Source organism: Hemitrygon akajei, chromosome 24 (assembly GCF_048418815.1).
Source record: "Hemitrygon akajei chromosome 24, sHemAka1.3, whole genome shotgun sequence".
NCBI lineage: Eukaryota > Metazoa > Chordata > Chondrichthyes > Myliobatiformes > Dasyatidae > Hemitrygon > Hemitrygon akajei.
In genome coordinates, this window is record NC_133147.1 from 11021755 (window position 1) to 11046382 (window position 24628).

General features: G+C 45.4%; 1 protein-coding gene across 9 annotated transcripts in view; it reads left to right on the top strand.

The window, feature by feature from the left end:
* Positions 1-24628, top strand: part of LOC140715866 (polycomb protein SCMH1-like) — a 204417-nt gene that overhangs the window by 85107 nt on the left and 94682 nt on the right. For all 9 annotated transcript variants that reach the window (XM_073028348.1, XM_073028347.1, XM_073028349.1 and 6 more), the window contains one exon: positions 7970-8204. In XM_073028348.1, coding sequence (XP_072884449.1) covers positions 7970-8204 — 235 coding nt within the window. The remainder of the gene's footprint in view (positions 1-7969; positions 8205-24628) is intronic.

The window sequence follows — 24628 nt, forward strand, 5'->3', positions numbered from 1 at the left end:
TAGTAATGAGAAGAGGGGTCTTCAGGCTCCTGTACCTCCTCCCTGATGGTAGTAATGAGGAGAGGGCATGACCCTGGGTGGTTGGGATCCTTAATGATGGACGCTGCCTTTCTGAGACACCACTTCCTGAGGATGTCCTGGATACGACCATGATGGAGCTGACTGAGTTTACAACTTTCTGCAGCTTATTGCGATCCATTGCAGTGCCCCTCCCCCCAAACCAGACAGTAATGCAGCCAATTAGAATGCTCTCCACAGTACGTTTGTAGAAATTTGCGCGTGTCTTGGGTGACATACCAAATCTCCTCAAACTCCTAATGGAATATAGCTGCTGTTGTGCCTTTTTTGTAGCTGCATCAGTATGTTGGGGCCAGGGTAGATCCTCAGAGATGTTGACACGCTGGAAGTTGAAATTGCTCACTCTCTTCACTTCTGATTCTTCGATGAGAACTGGGTGTGTCTTACCTTTCCTGAAGATGTCACTCTGATGGACCGTGGGGCCTGTTTCTGTGTTGGATGACTCAGTCCCTGTGCTTGTCGTTTCCGTCCTCTTAACATAAAGTCAAAATCAAGTTTATTATCAAATGCACAAATGTGTGAAACAGGCCCTTCAGCCCAACAACTCCATGCTGACTCATTTAAACTGCCTGCTCCCATTAACCTGCACCAAGACCATGGCCCTCCATACCCCTCCCATCCAAACTTCCCTTAAACATTGAAATTGAGATCACATGCACCACTTGCACTGGCAGGTTGTTCCACACTCGTGTGACCTTTTGTGTGAAGAAGCTTCCCTTCGTGTTCTCTTTGAAATTTTTCACCTTTTGCCCTTAACCCCTGACCTCTAGTTGTCATTCCACCCAACCACAGTGGAAAAGGCCTCCTTACATTTACCTTATCTATACCCTTGATAATTCTGTAATGAAAAGACTTCCAGCAATATCAGAGGCACATAGCATCACAATAAACCATTATTAATCAAAAAAAAAGACACAGGTTATACAATTAGAGCCTTAGTGTTGCTAAGCTGTAATGATTAGGAGTTTGCTGGCTGGTTTAAGAACAAAGTCGTTGAAGGAAGGCAGGTACTATTGAACCTAGAGGCGTGGGACTTCAGGCCTCTGCACCTCCTGCTCTGTGGTCACTGTGAGAAGATAGCATGTCCCAGGCGGAGAGGATCTTTGTCGGTAGATACTGTTTACTTGAGCCAGCATCTCGCATGCTGATAGTGGGGAGGGCAATAACTCTGGAGATTTTTGTGTTCTGTGCACTCCCACCTTACCAGAGCCTGACGCATCCAGTCAGGATATTTTCAACAGTCCCTCTGTAGAAGTTTGGTAGTGTTCGATGACAAGCCGGACCTCCTCAACCTGAGAAAGGAAGGACACAGGCCCGCCTTCCCTGTGATTGTGTGACGGTCAGGTCACCCAATATGTAAACAGGCAGGAGTTTAAAAAACTGCTGGTGCTCTTCACCTTTCCTCCAGTATGTTCATCGTCCTTCCCCTTCCTGATGTCAACAATCAGCTGCTAATTTTGCTCTGAAAAATAGCTAAGTGGACTTTCATGAACAAGAGAAAACCTGCAGATGCTGGAAATCCGAGCAACACGCACAAAATGCTGGACGAACTCAGCAGGCCAGGCAGCATCTAGGAGAAGTGTACAGTCGACATATTGGGCCAAAACCCTCCGTCAGTCCTGCCGAGTGTCAGGAATTTATGGGAAAATCAAGCAATTAACCTACTAACCATCCTTGGACTGTGGGAGGAAACCGGAGCACCCGGAGGAAACCCACGCGGTCACGGGGAGAACGTACAAACTCCTTACAGGCAGCAGTGGGAGTTGAACCCAGATCACCGGTACTGTAAATCGTTGTGCTGTCCGCTATGGTACCGTGCTGGCTTCTTCTCCCTTCCTTTCCAGTCCTGATGAAAATTCTTGGCCGGAAACATCAATTGTTTATTCCCCTCCATAGAATATGTCAGACCTGCTGAGTTCCGCCAGCATTTTTTATATGTCAACAAGGAAGATTTGTTTTATTTTCCTACTGACGGTGGTTTAATTGGATGTGTTTTTTTTATTGTTGAGTGAAGTATTGCTTAAACAGTGACTGGACTCCCAGTAGTTCCCTGGGTCTTACTCAGCTGGCTCATATTAGACAAATCAGCTGCTTCACTCTCTAAGATACTACCTGTTATACCTTTTTTTTAATGGTGTTTAGGATAGCAGTGAAGGTCCTCCACTGTCTGTCCTTGGCCACATCTTCATTGATGTTCCTGTAACAGTTTTGTTTTACCAGTCAGGGTTGTTAACTCTGAGCTGAAACCCCGGAACCTGAAGGGTCAGTGGACTACTCTTAGTCTGGCCTTTACCCTTTGACCTGTTTGGCATGGGTTACCCTATCTAGAGCAAGAACATAAAGCCCTGACCCAGCCAGCATAGCCCTCTGGATCATCGAGGCACGCAAGCCTCCAAACCCTACAACAAGGTCGTGGTCCTCTTGGAGGCTCTCTAAATCAGCTGATCATTATACAGGAGGATTGCTGCCTTTTTCTCTGCCAAGTCCCTTGACCTGAGCAAAGCAAACATGCAGCATGCTGGCCAAATGCCAAACCGGCGAAAGAAGATCAGTGTCTTGTGGGTCAGTCTCGTTGTTCTGCCTTAAAGAGGCAAATCCGCCAGCTGGAGGGATTGAAATGCACTTGCTGGCATTTCAAAACCCTCCTCGTGGTTTGGCAAGCATCCAAGAACACGATCTCAACAGTAACACATCTGATCTTTCTAAGCGCAACAGAAATGAATTCTTTTTTCTGAAATTCTTTCCCCTTTATTGACTCTGTTCAGGAGAGGAAAAGCAAGCAGAATTCTTGCGAGATTGTATCTTCAAACTCCATAAATCAAGATGAAAATGAATAAAACATGGATTAAATTAGGAAAATGCAGGCTGATGAAGATGCTGCACAGCGATAAGGCCTTTGGCAGAAGCCCAAGATCTGGTGGTTAATTTTTAAGAGGTTTTTGCAGAACCTAGATCATTAATTAGAAGTGGGGGTTGTTAAAAAGCCATGTGACAGCTGTGTTTAGGACGGACACTTGAACCAGTATGGAATGCAGAGATACAGGTAGATGTGGTCATCTAACTTGGTCATGGTCAGCACAGCTATTGTGGGCCGAAGGGTCTGTTTCTGTATCCCTGTTCTATCAACAGGAGGAGTAACATCTCAACGTTCTGTCTGGGTCGCCTCCAATCTGATGGCACGAACATCAATTTCTCTAGCTGGTAATTTCTCACCCTTCCCTCCCCCCCCCCAATCTTCCGCTCCCCCCTCTCTGTCTCCCTACTTTCTCTTCCTCGCCTGCTGTTCTGTGGCTCAATTGGTCTCTGCTAGTATAAACAGAAAATGTAGATGTACTCAATAGGGTGGGCTGAACTTGTGGGCTGAGGAGGGGGTTTAAGGTCGTGGACCAAGCATTGTCTTTTTCCACAGATGCTGTCCATCTTCCCTGGCAAGAATTGCTTGCATTTTTCTGCTTTGTTTCAGATTGTCGGCATTTGCAGCAATTTAGCTTTGGGCCTACAAAATAATCTGCGCCCCAGAGCAGCCTTATCCCCACACTCATCTACAGGAAGGAGAGTTCAGGCCTAGAATCAGCTTACTGAGTGAAAGATTTAGTTTGAGGCCACGCAACCTGTTTCTATTTCGTGTTTTTTTTTTAAGATTTAAAAATTAGCTTCATTTGTCACGTGTGCATCGAAGTGTACAGTCAATTGCATCATTTTGTGTCTTCGACCGATACAATCCAAGGACGGGCTGGGGGACATCTCGCCTCGGTCGCTCCAGAGAAAACAGCCTACGTTTTGGCTTGTGGCAAGTGTCGGCCTGACCTAGAACACTGGGTTGTTTGCTCTGGAGTGGTGGAGGCTGACTTATAAGATTATGAGAGGCATAGATAGAGTAGACAGTGAGTATCTGTTTCCCAGGGTAGAGGGCATTCATTGAAGGTGAGAGGGGGGTAGGTTCAAAGGGGATGTGAGGGGTAAGTTTTTTACTCGGAGAGTAGTGGATGCCTGTTATGGTGGTAGAGACATATACATTAGAGGCTTTTAAGAGATATTTAGATAGGCAGATGAATGTGAGCAAGATGGAGGGATATGGACATTGTGTAGGCAGGAGGGATTAGATTTTGATTTTCTTTTTAGCTGGTTAAGGGCCTGTCCCTGTGCTGTATTCTTCTATGTTTTCTGGCGTAGCATGGCAGCCACTGACTAACCTGTAGGTTGTGAAATGTGGGAGGAAACCGGAGGAAGCCTACATGTTGTGAGGAGAATGTGCAGACTCCTTACAGACAGCAGAGCTGAACCGCAGTCGCTGCACTGTAAAGCGTTAACACGCTGCTACTGTGCTACCCACAGTCCATAAAAATGGTTTCTGTTCTCAAGAGTAGGGCCAACATTTGTTGCCCAACTCTTAATTGCCTCTGCAGTGGCACTGGCAAGCCACCTTTTGTGGTATTTCCACCAACTCATCTACATAGTTCCTTCAATTACTATCTTGTTATTTCATGTTCTCATTATTTATTGCTATTTATTCATATTTGCATTTGCACAGTTTGTTGTCTTCTGCACTCTGGTTGATCTTTCACTGATCCTGTTATAGTTACTATTCTATAGATTTGCTCGGTATGCCCACCGGAAAATGAATCTCAGGGTTGTAATATGATGATGTAAATGTTCTCTGATAATAAAATTTACTTCGAATTTTTGAACTTTTCAACTTTAAATTCTGTAATGCTATAGACCAACTTTTTTTATGCCATGGACCAAACTTGTTAAGCAAGAGGTCAGTGGACCTCAGGTTGGGAACCTCTTTTTTGCCCTCTCTTACAAAACGTAACAGACAGACGTCTTTTAAACCTTTTCAAGATGGACACAAGTCACACCTCCTTCAAAGTCCACGTCAGACTACTTTGTGGCTCAGCTTTTCTTCTTATAGGAGGATTTCTTTTGTTCTTAATTGAAATGTAATTATTTTTAAGATGCAAAGTCTGAATTTAAGCAGCCTGTTCTGCAGCTGAGGTGGACAACATGTATTCATTCCTAGATCCAAAGTGTGGAAGGTTCTCAATTTGTGGGAGTTTCTACAGATGCTGAAAATCTTGAGCAATGCACACAAAATGCTGGAGGAACTCAGCAGGTCAGGCAGCATCGATGGAGGGGAATAAGGAGTCGACATTTCATTCATCAGGTCAGAAAGGAAGGGGGCAGGAACCAGAAAAAGAATATGCTCTCTAAGTTCTGGTAACTTCTTCCCCTTCTCCCTTCTTCCTTTTTACATTCGCCATTCTGGTTCCCCTCTCAATTCTTCTCTTCTCCTCAACTCCCCATCTCCTCCCTTTGGTTCCCCTCCTCCTTTCCTTTCTTCCAAGGTCCTCTGTCCTCTCCTATCCGATTCCTTCTCCTTCACCTCCTTAGTTCTTCCACCTATCTCCTGCTAGCTTCTGACTTTGCCCCCCTTCCCCCACCCACGTACCTCCCTCCTCACCTGGTTTCACCTATCACTTGCCAGCTTGTCCTCCTCCCCCTCCATCCTCTTGCTTCTTCTAGCTTCTACCCCCTTCCTTTCCAGTCCTGTTGAAGTACCTTGGCCCTAAAAATTTGGCTGTTTACTCCCCTCCACAGATGCTGCCTGAACTGCTGAGTTCCTCCAGGGTTCTGTGTGTGTTGCTCAAGATTTCCAGCACGTGCAGAATCTAGAAAGGCCTCTTCCTGTGATGTGCTGTTCTATGTTTAAAACCAACAGAGGACTTGCTCTGTAGATGGTAGGACTCCAGTGAGTGTAGTGGAACAGCTGGTTGGTTCAAGAACTGAATGGTTGAAAGAAGGTAACTGTTCTCCAGCCTAGTGCTGTGGGACATTAGGCTTCTGTCCCATTCCAACTTGCCAGTCCATGTCCTCTTGTTGTCTAAAGATGAGGTCACCCTCAGGGTGGAGGACCAACACCTTGTATTCCATTAGGGTAGCCTCCAATCTAATGGCATGAATATTGATTTCTCCTTCTGGTTAAAAAAAAATTCCTTCCTCCATTTTTCTTCTATTACCCTCTCTGGCCTCTTACCTCTTCTCACTTGCCTCTCACCTCCCCCTGGATCCCCTCCTCTTTCCCTTTCTATGGTCCACTCTCCTCTCCTATCCGATTCCTTCCTCTCTAGCCCTTGACCTTTCCCACCTATTGCCTTCTAGCTATCCTCCTTCCCCTCATCCCACCTTTTTATCCTGACGACTTCCCCTTCCATTTCAGTCCTGAAGAAGGGTCTCAGCCCGAAACGTCGACTGTTTATTCATTTCCACTGATGCAGCCTGACCTGCTGAGTTCCTCCGGCATTTTGTGAGAGTCGCTCTGTACCTTCTGCCTGATGGTAACTCTGAGAAGATGGCACGGTCCAGACAGTGGAGATCTTTGATAATGGAGGCAGTGCCTCGTTTAGATACTACGATGGTGGGAAGGGATGTGCCCTGAAAGTTTTGGGCTGAGTCCACTGCAGCTTCTTGTGTTGCTGCATGTTCGAGTTGCCACATCAGACAGTAATGCAACCAGTCAAGATATTTTCAAAAATACATCTGTGGTAGTTTGTTCAAAGTAATTTTTTATCAAAATATGTCCGTGTCAGCATATGCTACCTTGAGATTCATTTTCTTGCAGGCATTCACAGTAGAATAAAGAAATAAAATAGAGTCAATCAAAACCTACATACAAAGACTGAGAAGCAACCAATGTGCAAAAATAACTGTGCAAATGCAAAAAAAACACGAATAATAATAATAATAAATAACACAGTGTATTCCAGGTAATTGGGTCACATTGTGGTCAGTACATTTTAACCCTATTAAACATCTGCCCCAGTTCACTAAAGTTTCATGGAAATAAGTTCGAAGTTCAAACCAAATTTGTTATCAGATGTAATTTTTATATGTTAATATGATGCTAACTATTATCAAATAATTTAAAAGATTTTTAAAAAGACAAACTACCATTTAACTGAGTAATAAATATTGGTTGGGTTGAGTTGTTCTCCAGTCTTGGCTATTTACTTGCAAACGTTTCGTCAGCATACGTCAGTGCGCTGTTGATTGTGGTGTGTCCTCCCAATGCTTAGTCTTTACATACTTTTCAATCAGCTGATTGGATGCCATTTCAGAAACTCAGTAGTGATGTGGGGAGGAAAACTCGTCGTGTTGCAAACTTCGTGCGTTGTGGTCAACCAAAAAGCACACTGACACCATTTAAGAGCTGTTTGCTCTAAGCACGGTGTTGTCAATGATGACACAAGTGCATGCGACTGAGTCTAGTTAGAAACCGTTCGGCAACAGTCTCTGTCCCAATTAAGAGGCATTTTGTCCCAAATAAATGACGGGAATCCCGGCTATTTCCTCAATTAGCTTTTGTTCCCTCAGAGCTGTCCCAATTAACTGGAATACACTGTATTGAGAACATGCATTGTAGTGTCCTTGAAAGTGAGTCCATAGGTTGTGGAATCAGTTGAGTGTGGAGGTGTATCAAACTATCCACGATGGTTCAGGAACCTGATGGTTGAACGGTAGCAACTGATGATGTGGGACCAAAGGCTCCTCTACCTCCTTCCTGGTGGCAGTAGCAAGAAGGGAGCATGGCCTGGATGGTGGGGGTCCTTGATGATGGATGCTGTTGTCTTGTGACAGTAGTGCTCCTTGTAGATGTGCTCAGCGGCGGGGAGCACGTCTCCTCTATGTTAGTGTTTGGTGACCAACTGAAGCTTTTTCCTTTTGATTGCCTCTACGTGCTGTGCCAAGGATAGGTCATCTGATGTGTTAACACTTTTCTTCCTAAAGTACTAGACTATCATGTTCTGGAGTAGTGGCAGTGTCAGTGAATTTTGGACATTTAACTAAACATCCATTTCAATTTGTCTTCCCCCCCTCCCTCGTCCCACAGTCGTGCGTTCCACCTGTCAACGAGTTCAAGATCGGGATGAAGCTGGAAGCCAAGGACCCTCGGAACGTCACCTCGACCTGCATCGCCACCGTGGTCGGAATAACTGGGGCGCGACTGAGATTGCGGCTCGATGGCAGCGACAACAAGAACGACTTTTGGCGCTTGGTGTACTCGTCTGATATCCAGCCCATCGGAAGTTGTGAGAAGAACGCAGGGATGTTGCAGCCCCCTTTGGGTAAGCTGGGGTTCATTGCTCGGTTCACCGATTATCTCTGTCTGGGAGAAACTGGGAACGTCGTGCTAATTTGTCTACTTAGCGTGCTTTCCTGGATTCCAGGGCCATGTTCTAAAGCCAGTCCCCAAATCTCAAATGTGACCGCACTTAAGAATTATTCCCTTGATTACAAAACCCTTCAAGGTGTTCTGAAATTGAATTAAGAAGCAGTCCACTGATGCAGATGATCTCCTACTTCTCCTCACCTGCTCAACACAGTCCTCTGGTTCCTCTCCTTCACTCTGTCCACTGCAAGAGGTAGGATTTCCCGGTAGTCACCCATTTCAACTCTCCATCCTGTTTCTATTTCAACATGTTGGTCTGTGGCCTCCTCTACTGCCGCAGTGTGCTCACTCTCAGATGAAGGGGAATCACCACATGTTTCACCTGGAAAGCTTCCAATCTGATGGCATTAATTTCCATTAATTCCTCTGCCCTTGCCCTTCTCTCAATTTCCATTCATCATTCTGGCTCCACGCTCACCTCTTCCTGTTTTCCTCACCTGCCCAACATCTCCCTCTGGTGCCCCTTCTCCTTCCCTTTCTCCCGTGGTCCACTTTCCTCTCCTATCAGATTCCTCCTTCTTCAGCCCTTTACCTCTTCCTCCTATCACCTCATAGCTTCTTACTTCACCCCCCCACCCCCACACCTCCTTATTCTGGCTTCTTCTCTCTTCCTTTCCTGAAGAAGGTTTTTGGCCTGAAACGTCAACGGTTGATTCCCCTCCATAGATGCTGCCTGACCTGCCAAGTTCCACCGGCATTTTGTTCATGTTTGCTCAGATTGGCAGAGACAAAGAAGCTGTCCTTGTTGCAAATGGAGGGCTGGGGTGCACTAATATAGAGCGCAGCCACTGCTGACCGGACTGAGCGAAGCGCTGGGAGTATTTGGCACCTCACAGGGCGACATGGGTTTCTATCTCAAAGTATCATCAAAGACTGTGGGGCTTGAGGATAATTCTGGGGCAAGTGGAAACACCTTGACCCAGTAAGGCAGAGCACCACGGAAGACTGAATGTGAGCGGTGAGGTTAATTTTGAGGGGAATTGGGAGCGGCCCCATTCACTAGCAAAGGACGGCCATGGAATGTCTTGTGGTCATGCAGGCATTCTTCCTCTATGCCTACCTGTAGACCTGGATGTGTTATGACACAACATGTGTTTCTTCAGTTGTGGCACCATGCAGAATAAACATACTTGTAAAGTTTCAGCTGCTGGCAACTGATTTATCACCCATTAGTCCTTTAATGACAGAAATTAAAGCGAGTGGAAGCCTGGCTTACAGGTCTGATCCTGCTTCTGAAAGGATTTCCTCCTCCTCCTCCTGAATTCTTCTGGATGTGAGAAAATGATTAGATTGGAATCAGTCCTAAGTCTATCTAAATATCTTACATACTTAATTACTGCCTGTTACGCTGCTGGTGCTCTATCTCTGACGTGTCCAAGGCTTCCACCATTGTGCCGGAGGCTTCCTCTCGGTTTTCACTACTGTCAGTCATGCACGTCCCGGGTGGAGACTCAGGAATACCGTCACGCTCAGGTGTAGGAGGATTCTTTGCTGCTTGTTTCCGTAACAGTTTTGGCTTGCCAGTCAGGGTTGTTAGCGCTGAGCTGAAACCCCCTGGAACCTGGGGGACCGGTGGGCCACTCTTAGTCTGGCCTCTGCCCTTTGACCTGTTCGGCACGGGTGACCATTTGTTACTGTAACTGAGGGGTTCCCAACTTGGAGTCCAAGGACCCATGGCATAAAAAAGGTTGGGAACCCCTGTCTTAATGCAACCATGAAGGAAAATTCATAGTTGCAGAGTTGGATTGGGAAATTACTGTCATTGTGTTTAATAGCAACTTGTTGAAGGGATGAGTGCATTGGTTCAACCCCCAGACAGTCTCTGAGGGCAGAAATGGCTAATGCGAGGGGGGAATTTGTTGGGTGGCACGTTGGCGTAGTGGTAAGCACAATGCCTTACATCACCAGCAATCTAGATCGGGGTTCAACTCCCACCAGTGGCTGTAAGGATCTTGTATGTTCGCTCAGTTTCTTCCCACGTTCCAAAGATGTATGGGTTAGGGTTAGGAAGTTGTAAGAAGCCGGAAGTGTGGAAACACTTGCAGGCTGACCCCCATCCTCGGAGTGTGCTGGCCATTGATGCAAATGACGCATTTTAAAGTTCAAGATTCAAAGTAAATTACTATCTATTTATGGAGATACAGTGTGGAAAAGGCCTTTCAGGTGATGACGCCCAGCAACCCTCCAATTTTTAATCCTAGCCTAATCACAGGGTGATTTACAATGACCAATTAACCTACCAACCGGAACGTCTTTGGCCCGTGGGGGGAAACCGGAACACCCAGAGGAAACCCATATAAACACGGGGAGAACGTACAAACACTGTCCTTAAAGGCAGCGACGGGAATTGAACCTGGGTCACTGGTGCTGTAAAGCATTGTGCTAACCACTATGCTACCATGCCGCCCTGCATAAAACTTAATTTACTCTATAAGCTGAAAAATAATATATCAAGGTTACTTATCAAAGTATATAAATATCACCATATACAGCTTTGAGATTCATTTTCTTATGGGCATACTCAATAAATCTATAGAATAATAACCAATAACAGAATCAATGAATGACCACACCAGCTTGGGTGGTCAACAGTGTGCAGAAGATGACAAACTGTGCAAATTCAGAAAGAAGAAATAATAATAAGTAAACAATAAATATCGAGAACATGAGATGTCGAGTCCTTGAAAATGAGTCCATAGGTTCTGGGAACATTTCCAAAAGGAGGCAATTTAAATTGAGTGAACTTATCCCCTTTAGTTCAAGAGCTTGATGGTTGAGGGGCAGTAACTGTTCCTGAACCTGGTGGTGTGAGTCCTGAGGCTCCTGTACCTCCTTCCTGATGTCAGCAGTGAAAAGTGAGCATGTCCTAGGTGTTAGGGGTCCCTGATGATGGACGCTGCTTTCCTGCGACAACACTCCGTGTAAATGTGCTCAACGGTGGGGAGAGCTTTACCTGTGATGGACTGGGCTGACCTTTTTGTGGGATTTTCCTTTCAAGGGCATTGGTGTTTCCATACCAGGTGTGATGCAACCAGTCAATATACTCTCCAGTGCCCGTCTATAGAAGTTTGTAGAAGTTTTAGATGTCATGCTGAGTCTTCGTAAACTTCTAAGAAAGTAGAGGCACTGCCATGCTTTCTTCGTAATGGCACTTACGTGCGATAACATCTTGAGCTGATGGCATCAGCTGGAAGAGAACGCGTTGTGGGTGCTGGGAGTCCCTGATTATGGATGCTGCTTTCACTGTATGTTTCAATGTACATGTGACACATAGTCTTTTAGTCTTTAACTCCCCGCTGTAAGGCAAAGATAAAATTGTGTGTTGTTAACCCATGTACATCAGTTGGCTGCAGTAAAGTGGGGTTCTAAATGGAGTCAAAGGCAAGTTCCTTGACATTTGCGCAGGTGAAATTAAAAACTTACTTGCAGCAATATCTTGGGCAACGTTCACAAGAAAATCACACACAGTACTGTGCAAATTGTCAGCAGATACGTATAAGACTTTTGCACAGTAGTGTAGTAATTTTACGTATTGCAATGTACTGCTGTCACAAAAAACTGCAAATTCCATGATGTACATGGAGTGATGATAAACCTGACTCTGAAATGGGTCTCTGTTGTGGACTGAGAGTGGGAAGATGGCAGGGAGAAGGGGAATCACAGTTAGGAAAAGGGGAAGGGAGAGGAGAGGGAGTGGGAAGCACCAGAGAGACATACTGTAATGATCAATAAGCCAGTTGTTTGGAATTAAGTGACTTTGCCTGGTGTCTCAGGGCTGGGTGTGTCTGCACTTGCGCCACCCCCCACCCCTGGCACTCCTTCTCTGCCACCTGTCCCACACCCTTGCAGTGGCACTCCACCCTCACCAATCCAAACATTCTTTGCTCCCACCAGATTTACAAACTCGCTTTCCACTCCACTTTGACAAATACAGTACTGTACAAAAGTCTTGGGCATCCTAGCTATAGATATATGCCTAAGAGCTCTGCACAGTACTACATTAAACATAAATTATGCACATTTTTTTTTACAAGAAAACACAGTAAGTGTGGATAGTATAGAAAGTCAGGAACATTTTCCAAGAGTGAAAATGGCTAATATGAGGAGGCATAATTTTAAGGTGATTGGTGGAAAGTACAGGAGGGATTGTCAGAGGTAAGTTTTTTACAGGGATTTATGGGTGCGAGGAATGCGCTGACAGGGGTGGTGGGAGAGGCAGGTATTATACTTTAGAGACCTTTAAGAGACTCTTAGAGAGGCACATGGATGAAAGGAAGATGGAGGCCTATGTGGGAGGGAAGGATTATATTGAGTTTCGAGCAGGTTCAAACTTCAGCACAAATTTGTGGGTCAACGGGCCTGTACTATGCTGCTCTCTTCCTCTGTTCCCCACTCCAGCCCCTCACCTCTTTCCACCTGCCTATCATCTCCCCCGGGTCCCCTCTTCCTTCCCTTTCTACTATGGTCCACTTTTTCTCCTATCAGATTCATTCCTCTCCAGCCCTTGACCTTTCCCACTCACCTGGTTTCACCCATCACCTTCCGGCTAGCCTCTTTCCCCACCTCCCAACTTTTTATTCTGGCCTCTTCTCCCTTCCTTCTCCATCCTGAAGAAGGGTCTTAGCCCAAAGCGTCAACGGTTTATTCATTTCCATAGATGCTGCCAGACCTGCTGAGTTCCTCCAGTGTTTTGTGTGCGTTGCTTTCGGTTTCCAGCATCTGCAGAATCTCGCCTCCCCCGGGTCCCCTCCTCCTTCCCTTTCTCCTACAGTCCACTCTCCTCTCAGATTCCTTCTTCTATAGCCCTTGACCTTTCCCACCCATCTGTTTTCACCTATCACTGTATAGCTACCTTCCTTCCCTTCTCATCGTCTTTTTATTGTGGCATCTTTCCCCTTCCTTTCCAGTCCCGAAGAAGGGTCATATGAGGTACTCAATGACTCTCAATTGATAGAGGTTCAAATCAGTTACCCAACGACCGTCACTTAACCAGGGTTCCAATGAGATACCCAATGACTGTGACTTGCCCAGGGTTGACACCCCTTAGCTTCGATATTAATTGGAGAAGTAAATACATGAAGATCCTGTTCCAGGAAAAATCACTGCCAGGGAGGAACGGGTTAATGGCTGGATTGGAGCTGCTGAATGATCTTGTGCTGTTTTAGTTCGTGTGTTTATATTATAGAAACAGCATTCCAACAGCCAGGACACTGAGACGAACTGATGTAAACAAAATAGCAGTCACTTTTCCAAGTCGGTTCACCGCAATTAGAATCCATTTACTCTAAAAAATGAAAAATAATATATCAAGATTTACTTAGTGTTTCAGTCTGGGTGTTAAACTGCCTAAATCCACTTAGATTATAAACTTTCCCAGATCTGCGTTCAGTTACGTCGCAAACACATGGCTCATCAGAAAAAGCAGACCCATTTGGTTTGTTTTCACCGATGAGACAAATGAAACTTAGAAGTTCGAAAGGAGATTTGATAGAGGCATACAAAATTATGAGAGGTATAGACAGAGTAAATGCAAGCAGGCTTTTTGGGTGGGACCATAACTAGAGGTCATGGGTTAAGGGTGAAAGGTGAAAAGTTTAAGGGAACACGAGGGGAAACTTTTTCACTCAGCGGCTGGAATGAGCTGCCGGTGCAAGTGGTGCATGCGAGCTTGATTTCAACATTTAAGAGAAGTTTGGATAGGTACATGGATGTTAGGGGTGTGGAGGGCTGTGGTTCCAGTGCAGGTTAATGGGGGTAGGCAGTTTAAGTGGTTCGACAGGGGCTAGATGGGCCGAAGGGCTCGTTTCTGTACAACTATGCAAACATCAAGGTAACAAAAGCACAACACAAGGCTCTTCGAGAAGCCGTCGCTCTGCTTCTTCTGAAAGTAGTACTGCCTCAGCTGTGAGTATTTCCACCAGTCCCGAGTTTATTTTACAGTTATTCCCTTTGATATCAGCCTCAGAATGTACGACTTGACTTTAACTCCATTTTCAGCATGCAGATTTCGAGTTATACCGGTTACGGCATCAAGGGATTGCAGTTAAAGTCATAGAGCACTCGGAGTAGATACAGGCTCTTTGGCCCATCTAGTCCGTGCTGAACTATTATTCAGCCTACTCCCATCGACATACACCTGTACCATAGCCCTCCATCAGAAACACAATCGATCAAGTTTATCACCACCGAATCATGAAGTTTGTTGTTTTGTGCCGGCCGTACAGTGCAATGCATCTCCTGCCGCTCTCTGTAAGGAGTTTCTATGTTCGCCCCTTGGCTGTGTGGGTTTCCTCCCACAGCCCAGAAAGATGTGCCAGTTGGTATGTTAACTGGCCATTGTAAATTGTCCTGTGATTAGGCTCGGGTTAAATCTGGGGTTGCTGGGCTGCGCAGATCGAAGGCCCGGAAGGATCTATTCTGTGCCGTATCTCAACAAATAAATTAGTAAATAAAATACACTATAAATTACCTGGCACCTGCCTACAAAACATAAAGGACGTATGTGCAGAAAGGTCCCAAGAAAAAGGCCAGTAACATCTTGAAGGATCCCACCCACCCTGGGACAGAAGGGTTTTGGTCCAAAACGTCGACTGCTCTTTTTTCCATCGATGCTGCCTGGCCTGCTGAGTTCCTCCAGCATTTTGTGTGTGTTGCTCTGGATTTCCAGCGCCTACAGATTCTCTTGTTTGAAACTGAGGTTACAGTGCCTTTCACATCCTAAAATACCCCAAGATACTTAAAAGATTAGTGAACTGAAGACCCAAGTATTTTGAGGGGACTGGAATCACAAATAGCTTAGATCAGAGGATTTCCTTGTTGCCTCTGTCAACTAGTCCCAGAGGGACTGGTAAAGTACCGACAAAAATAACAGGGACGGGGCCCGTGAGCTCCCCTCTGCTCCTGTGTGGATGCAGTAACTGAAAGATACATCTCTGAGCTGACAGAGCAGTGACAGATGCTTCCGCTCGGCGTAGAGGCAAACGCACAGAGATGGCTCTTCTCCTGGGCTTTCTCAACCCTGCAGCGTGACCCCTGAAGATTTCCTGCACCCGCTGAGAGAACCCAGGCCTATTTTTACCAGCTCTGCTCCCCTATAGTGCCTTCCATCTGTTCAGGAGAGGCTTTTCACCTGTGGTTGACAAGTTCCATATTTTTCAAAATAAATTGCACTCTTAACTTCATGAAAACTGCACCTTAGAAACTGGCTGAAGGCTGGTTTTTGAACTGTATTTATTATTGAAGTATGTATACATTATACAACCTTGAGATTCGTCTCCTAACAGGCAGCCGCAAAGCCAAGAAACCATTTTTTAAAAAAGACCATCAAGCACCCAATGTGCAGAGGGGAAAAAAGAAATCATGCAAGGAATAAACACAAGCAAATAGCATTCCAAGCTGAAGTCCTGCAAAGAGAGTCTGTCCACGGGCCCTTAGTTCAGTGCAGAGTCGAGTAACCATCACAGAACAGCAAGCAGAGCTGGCCCGTCCCTCATTCCAGGCCCCGATACCCCAACCTTTTTGATCTGGCCCGGCACCTAAATTGTTGTCTAAGTGTCGGGTTCAGTTGCTTCGATACGCTCTGGGGTCTGTACCCGACCTTTTCAACTTGTCCCGGCCCTTAAATCAGCATACAAACCTTGGGTTCAGTCGCTTTGATGTGCTCTGAGACCAGGAGCCCACCACCTCAGTTTGGCCCAGTGCCAAAATCATTGTCCACGCATCGGGTTCAGTCGTATTGGTATGCTTTGAGGCCTGGGCCCTGTTGCCTCAATTTGGCCCGGTGCAGAAATCGTTGTCCAAACATCGGGTTAATTCACATCGGTACGCTCTGGGGCCTGGGCCCCACTGCCTCAGTTTGGCCTGTAGCTGACCTTTCTGACTTGGCGCAGCACTGAAATCGGTGTGCGAGCATTGGTTTCAGTCTTTTCGGTACGGTATGAGGCCTGTAACCAACCTTTCTAATTTGGCATGGCACTTAAATATTAACACCTTTTGTGGACTGGGAATGTCCCAAAGCGTTTTACAGATAAGGAGGAACTTTCAAAGCATGCTGCGCATTGTAGTGAGAACCCACAATTACCATTGGGATAATAATGAAAGCAGATACTGTATTCATTAGCAATGTTGCATCAGAGTCAGGTTTATTATTATTGCCTTATGTGACATGCAATTTGTTGTTTTGTTGCAGAAGTACACTGCAAAGACATAAAATTACTATAATTTATAAAGCAAATCTTTTGTTCGTCATGTGCTGTGTTCTATGACGTGAGTGATCATGGTCTGTCCATGACCGTGTTTGTTCTTGGGGAATTTTTCTACAGGACTGGTTTGCCATTGCCATCGTCTGGGCAGTGTCTTTACAAGACGGGTGACCCCAGCAATTCTCAATAGAGTCATAGAAAAGTACAGAGCAGAAAGAGGCCCTTCGGTCCATCAAGTCCATTTAAAAAGCCTTCTCCCATTGACCTGCACCAGGATCATATCCCTCCATACCCCACCATCCATGTCCCTAGCCAAACTTCTCTTAAACTCACATGAACCACTTGCACTAACAGCTCATTCCACACTCCCATGACCCTCCGAGTGAAGACGTTTCCCTTCAACTTCCCACCTTTCACCCTTAACGCATGACTTCTGGTCATAGTCCCACCCAACCTCAGTGGAAAAAACCTGCTTGCATTTACCCTATCTATACCCCTCATAATTTTGTATACCTCAATCAAGTCTTCTCTCAATCTTCTACGTTACAAGGAATCAAGTCCGACCCTATTCAATCTCAGACCCGGCAACATCTTTGTAAATTTTCTCTGTGCTCTTTCAACCTTATTTACATCTTTCCTTTAGGTAGGTGACCAAAACTGCACACAGTACTCCAAATTAGGCCTCACCAACGACTTGTACAACTTCAACATAACATTCCATCTCCTGTACTCAGTGCTTTGATTTATGAAGGCTGATGTAGTGAAAGCTTTCTTTATGACCCTATCTACCTCTGTCAGTACTCTTCAGAGATTGCCTGGTGTCATTGGTCGCATAACCAGGACTTATGTTATGTCACGTGAACATCCATTACCTGCTCCCACGGCTTCATGTTACCCTGACTGGGGAGTTGAGCGGGGGATACTAAGCAGGTGCTACACCTTGCCCAAGGGTGACCTGCAGGCTAGCGGAGGGAAGGAGTTCCTTACACCTCCTTTAGTAGAGACGTATCTCCACTCCACTCCATTATTTGTGCGTCTCCCAGTAGTTTACTGTCTGGTGCTATACTGTTGCTGCAAAACGAGTTCCACATCATCTAAGGTGAGTGATAATAAATCTCATTTTGATTCTGACTTGACCACCGCAGAGAATTCTGTCCAGGTAGCCTCCCACCTGATGGCATGAACAATGATTTCTCGAATTTCCACTCATGGCCCCCTCACCTCCTTCACCATTTCCCATCCCCTTTTCTGTCTCTCACCTTATCTCCTTGACTCCCCATCGCCTTCCCCTGGTGCTCCTCCCCCAGCTTTTCTCTCTTCCATGGCCTTCTGTCCTCTCCTATAAGATTCCCCTTTCTCCAGCCCTGTATCTCTTTCACCAATCAACTTCCTAGTTCTTTACTTCACCCCTCCTCCTCCTGGTTTCACCTGTCACCTTGTGTTTCTCTCTCTCACCCCCCTCCACCTTTTAAGTCTACTCCTCGGCCTTTTTTCTCCAGTCCTGCTGAAGGGTCTCGGCCCAAAGCATCAACGGTATTCTTTTCCATAGACGCTGCCTGGCCTGCTGAGTTCCTGCAGCATTTTGTGTGCTGAGGGAATTCCAATGCAGCAGTTCACCATGGACTTACGGACAAAGAACTGGGAAGGATCATCATTTATCCTTTTAAGAAAGATTTCAGTAATTACTCTAGGAAGTGCTTGAGGGAAAAAGATTAGCTGCTTTCTAAGGTATCCTAGATGAGGGTATGAGAGGGAAAGGAAGCGAAAGGCAAGCTGAGTGAGTCGAGGGATAGAGAATGGGAGGACAGTTGCCCGCACACACCAGTTAAACTGAATGGGCTGCCTGTCTGATGTGTATTCTGTGTAATTCTGCCCTGCCGGAGGAGAGTCCTCCTGCAAGTCCCTAGCAGTGTCCACCCTTCAACCAATATTACCGGAGAGAAGTTATTTGGATTTTATCTGTTGTCTGCAGGAACTTCATGAACACAATTGGCCAACATTTATACATGACAACTTCCATAAAACGTCAGGTCTAATACCACTGACATATATCATGAAATCTGTTGTTTAATGACAGCAGTGTAATACATAAAAAATGCTATAAATTACAGTAAGAAACGTACACAAAAATTAAGTAAATAGCACAAAATTAGTGAGGTCATGTTACTAGATTCATTCAGAAATCGATGGTGGATGGGTTGAAGCTGTTCCTAAAACGTACGTGTGTCTGTGTGTGTGTGTGTGTGTGTGTGTGTGTGTGTGTGTGTGTGTGTCTCTCTCTCTCTCTCTCTCTCTCTCTCTCTCTCTCTCTCTCTCTCTCTCTCTCTCTCTCTCTCTCTCTCTCTCCCTCTCTCCCTCTCTCCCTCTCTCCCTCTCTCCCTCTCTCCCTCTCTCCCTCTCTCCCTCTCTCCCTCTCCCTCTCTCCCTCTCTCCCTCTCTCCCTCTCTCTCTCCTGTGCTGCTTGCCTGATGGTGGTAATGAGAAGAGGGCATGTCCTGGGTGATGGGGGTCCTTAATGATGGATGCTGCGTTTATGGTGATGAATATAGGAGGGAGATTGAAAACTTGGCTGAGTAGTCATCGTCGTCAGGTGCTGTGCCCAGTTTGGGCTTTAACCGTCATGACCCATACACTCCTGTTTCGGGTCAAGTGGATCAATTTATTTCTAGTTATTTGGCTGCTGTCTCCATCATCATTTGTCTTTGCCTTCCTCTTGCTTTCTTTCCTTCAATCTTTCCCATAATCACCGTGCATTCTAACTCCTCTTTCTTAATCACACGTCTAATGAAGTTACGTTGCCTTTTCATGATCTCATACATTATTTCTCTTTTTGTGCTTGCTCTGTTCGTGAGCAGTACCACAACGATAACCTCACGCTCAATATCAGCGAGACCAAGGAGACCAGAGGTCCGTGAGACAGTCGTCATTTGAGGAATCAGAGGTGGAGTGGGTCAGCAAGTTTAAATTCCTCAGTGTTATCATTTCACAGGACCTGTCCTGGGCCCAGCACATAAGTGTCATTACAAAGAAAGTACGACATCGCCTGTACTTTCTTAGAAGTTTGCGAAGATTCGGCATGTCATCTGAAACTTTGCCAAGCTTCTGTAGGTGTGTGGTGGAGAGTATATTGACTGGCCACATCACAGCCTGGTATGGAAACGTCAATGCCCTTGTACCAGTCCATCACCGGTAAAGCCCTCCCCACATCAACACGGTGTGCTGTTGGAGGAAAGCAGCATCCATCATCAAGGACCCTCACCATCTTCTCACTGCTGCGGGAGATACAGGAGCCGCAGGACCCACACCACCAGGTTCAAGAACAGTTCAACCCTTCAACCATCAGGCTCTTGAACCAGAGGGGATAGCTTCACTGGCCCCATCACTGAACTGTTCCCACAACCAATGGCCTCACTTTCAAGGACTCTTCATCTCATGTTCTCAATATTTATTCCTTATTTTCTTATTATCATTTTTCTTCTCTTTCTTTCTGTATTTCTCATTTTATCTTGTACATTGGTGGTTTTCCATCCTGTTATGCGGTTTTACTGATTCCATTTTGTTTTTTGTATTCACTGCGAATGCACACAAGAAAATGAACCTTAGGCTTGTATATGGTGCCAAATATGGTACTGTGCAAAACATGCTATCTATCTATCTGTATAGGTCATTTGATTCTAAACAATCGGTTTATTGATCATTACAGAATGTCTCTCTGGTGCTTCCCACTCCCTTCCCCTTTTCCCAACCATGATTCCCCTCTCCCTGCTCCCTTCCCACTCTCAGTCCACAATAGAGACCCATATCAGAATTGGATTTATTATCACTCACATCTGTCATAAAATGTGTTTTGTTGTGTGGCAGCAGTACAATGCAATACTTAAAATTTCCACAGTTCTGTGCAAAAGTCTTGGGCGCCTTAGGCTAGGGTGCCTACGACTGTTGCCCAGTTCTGTTTGTAATTTGATAATAAATGTTCCTTGAACTTTGAAATGCTGCATTTTAGAAACTGGGACTAAGTATTTCATAGAACATAGGATATTGCACCACGGTACTGACCCTTTGGCCTGCAATATAGTGCCAACCTTTTAACCCACTTCATGATTAACCTAACCCTTCCCTCCCACATAGCCCTCATCTTTTTTTTTCATCCATGTGCCTATCTAAGAGTGGTGTGGAACAATGGGACCTCAGAGTAGAGATGTATGGTTCCCTGAAAATGGAGTCACAGATAGACAGTGACTTGGTTGTTAAATAATATCTCTACTATAATTAACTATTGAGCTAACCGAGGGTGTGGCCAGCATCTAATAGGCTGCTGGCTTTGTGGCTGTGGACTCACTTTTGTGAACTTCAGTTCTGAGTGCTATTTGTTTACTTTTATTGTTTGCGCGATTGTTTTTTCTTTCTCACATTGTGTGTTTGATGGTCTTTTTTTAATGGTTTCTACTGGGTTTCTTTGTTTTATGGCTGCCTCTGAGGAGACAAATCTCAAGGTTGTATATACACACTTTGAAAATAAATGTACTTTGACCTTTGATTTATTTAACAGTGATCCACTAAGAATATATGAAATGTCTTTGGAGCCAGCAGCACTTTCACGCATTGTATGTGGTAGTGTTTGATCCTGAAGCGAGGTACCTGTGAAAGCAGGCTCATGAATGAACTAACGAATACGTGCACAACGTTGACTTCTTCCAGCGTCGTGTACGTATTCTTTGATCCACAGCATCTGCAGTTGTATTTTTGTGTCATGAATGAACTATCTTGCTCCAAACATTGGCTTTGGCCACTAACTGGAACATTGGTTCAGCCTTGCATTGACAAACCGTGTGGAGCACAGCTCAAGAAATTTCCCTCAGCATCAAGCTGAATGGATTCAGCAAAGGGGGTATAGCCCAGGATGTAAGGACCCCTCAGTTAATGGCAGGGGTTCATGGCATAATAAAGATTTGGAACCCCTGAGGTGAGGTGAGACAATTCTCTTAGAGCAGGGCTTCCCAACCTGGGGAACACATATCCTCAGGCTCCAGGGCAGCTTCCGTCCCACTGCGAAAAGATTATTGAGCGGTTCCCTAGTATGATATAATGGAGTCTTGACCTCACAACCTAACTTGTTGTGCCTTCGCATCTTCTTGTCTGCTCTGCACTGCTGGGAGGATCTCCCTATCATGTAATCTAGTGTAGTTTTGTGTTGTTTCGTGTAGCACCGTGGTCCTGGAGGAACGTTGTTTCATTTTTACTGTGTACTGGACCAGCAGTTATGGTTGAGATGACAATAAAAGCGACTTGGCTTGACTTGATGATCCGCCTGGCGTGCTGCATGTGCTGGGCCTTTAGTATTCATCCGTCCAGCATCCTCTTTGACTTTCTACCATCAGGCAGAAAACTCTAATGCATAAAACAAGAACCGTTAGGACGGGAACAGTTTGTTCCCTTAGGCCTTGAGGCTTCTGAACTCCCTGCCCCATCACATTCAAAGTGTCACTGATTACATAGAAACATAGAAAATAGGTGCAGGAGTAGGCCATTCGGCCCTTCGAGCCTGCACCGCCGTTCAGTATGATCATGGCTGATCATCCAACTCAGAACCCTGAACCTGCTTTCTCTCCATACCCCCTGATCCCTTTAGCCACAAGGGCCATATCTAACTTTCTCTTAATTATAGCCAATGAACCGGCCTCAACTGTTTCCTGTGGCAGAGAATTCCACAGATTCACCACTCTCTGTGTGAAGAAGTTTTTCCTCATCTCGGTCCTAAAAGGCTTCCCCTTTATCCTTAAACTGTGACCCCTCGTTCTGGACTTCCCCAGCATCGGAAACAATCTTCCTGCATCTAGCCTGTCCAATCCCTTTAGAATTTTATACGTTTCAATAAGATCCCCCTCTCAATCTTCTAAATTCCAGTGAGTGTTTCCTCTGTTCTGTACCTTACAATATTTAATTTATGCACTTCAGTTTGTTTATTTGTGTGTAATCCATTTGTAGATTTCATCCTTTCATAAGTTATCATGTGTTATGTGTACTGCTGTGCTAGTCTGGAGAAACATCTCGTTTGATGGTGTACAAATAGTTAAATGGCGATAAACTTGACTTTCTCAGTAACTGCAACACTTTATTCTGCATTCTGTTACTGTTTGCCCTTGTTCTACCTCGATGACCTGCTGGTAATGAAATGATTTGTATGGAAGAAATACAAAATCAAGTTTATCACAATACCTCAGTCCACATCAGCAATAAAGCAATTTGCACAATTTACACTCTTCTCTCGGGAGAATCAGAATCAGGTTTAGTATCACTGGCATATGTTGTGAAAATTGTTGCCTTGGCAGCGACAGTACATTGCAATATGTAATAATAGAGAAAAAACTGAACTGCAGTTAAAGCAAATAAGTAGTGCAAAAATAGAAATAAAAAAATTAGTGATGTCGTGTTCATGGGTTCAGAAATTGGATGGCGGAGGGGAAGTTGCTGTTCCTGAATCATTGAGTGTGTGACTTCGGGCTCCTGTACCTCCTCCCTGATGGTAGTAATGAGAAGAGGGGCCTTCAGGCTCCTGTACCTCCTCCCTGATGGTAGTAATGAGAAGAGGGGCCTTCAGGCTCCTGTACCTCCTCCCTGATGGTAGTAATGAGAAGAGGGGCCTTCAGGCTCCTGTACCTTCTCCCTGATGGTGGTAATGAGGGGAGGGCCTGTCCTGGGTGAAAAGGCTCAATAGCATTTGCTGAAGGAAGAGCAGGGAAGTCACGTCTGACCGATAATTATTTCTCAAGTAGCATTGTTGCAAAGTGTTAAAGATTAAAGATCAGCTTTATTTGTCGCCTGTGCGTTGAAGCGTGCCGTGAAACGTGTCATTTGCGTCAGATCAAATGAGCGAGGATTGTGCGAGAGGCAGCTTGCAAGTGTCGCCATGCCCACAGCTCCCTAACTCCTACCCGTGTGTGGTTGGAATGTGGGAGGGAAATGGAGCACGCAGTAGAAAGCTGCGCAGTCATGGGAGAGCATACACAGCAGCGAGAATCAAGCCCCAATTGGTGTGCAAAGTGATTGCTCTAACTGCTACACTACCATGCCGCCATTGTTAATGGGATTAACTGCACCGCATTACCTTGCGATTTACCGGAGCTTGATGTATACAGATTGGCTGTTTTGCTGCCAGAAATGTGATTGTTAATACAACCATTGTTGACAGAATGTCAGACGGGGACGAGAGGGCGTACAGAGATCAGCTTGTTGAGCGGAGTCGCAGCAACAACCTTGCACTCAATGTCAGTAAGACCAAAGAGCTGATTGTGGACTTCAGAAAGGGTGAGATGAGGGAACACGCACCAGTCCTCAACGAGGGATCAGAAGTGGAAAGAGTGAGCGATTTCAAGTTTCCTGGCTGTCACTATCTCTGAGGATCCATCCTGGGCCCAACATATTGATGCAGCTACAAAGAAGGCAAGACTGCAGCTATATTTCATAAGGAGTTTGAAGAAATTTGGTCTGACACCTAAATCACTCGCAAATTTCTACAGATGTATAGTGGGGAGCATTCTAACTGGCTGCATCACCGTCTGGTCTGGTGGGGGGTGGTGCAGAGGTGCTACTGCACAGGATCGAAGTAAGCTGCAGAGAGATGTAAACTCAGCTCCATCGTGGGCACTAGCCTCCGAAGTATCCAGGACATCTTCAAGGAAAGATGTCTCAAAAAGGCAGCGTCCGTCATTAAGGACCCCCATCACCCAGGACACGTCCTCTTCTCATTGTTACCCGCCAGGAAGGAGGTGCAGGGGCCTGAATGCACACACTCAATGATTCAGGAACAGCTTCTTCCCCTCTGCCATCCGATTTCTGAATGACGTTGAGCCCATGAACACCACCTCACTACTTTTTAATTTTTGTTTTTGCACGACTTATTTAATTTAACTATATAATATTATTATATTTACTGTAATTCACTAGTTTTTTCCTCTATTATTATGTATTGCATTATACTAGTGCCACAAAGTTAACAGATTTCCCGACGCATGCCAGTGACGCTAAACGTGATTCCGATTGTGAATTCAGGCAGTAGCTCGTTGACTGTAAAGCCCTTTGGGACATCTCGTGGTTGGGAAAGGCACCGCAGAAATCAAGC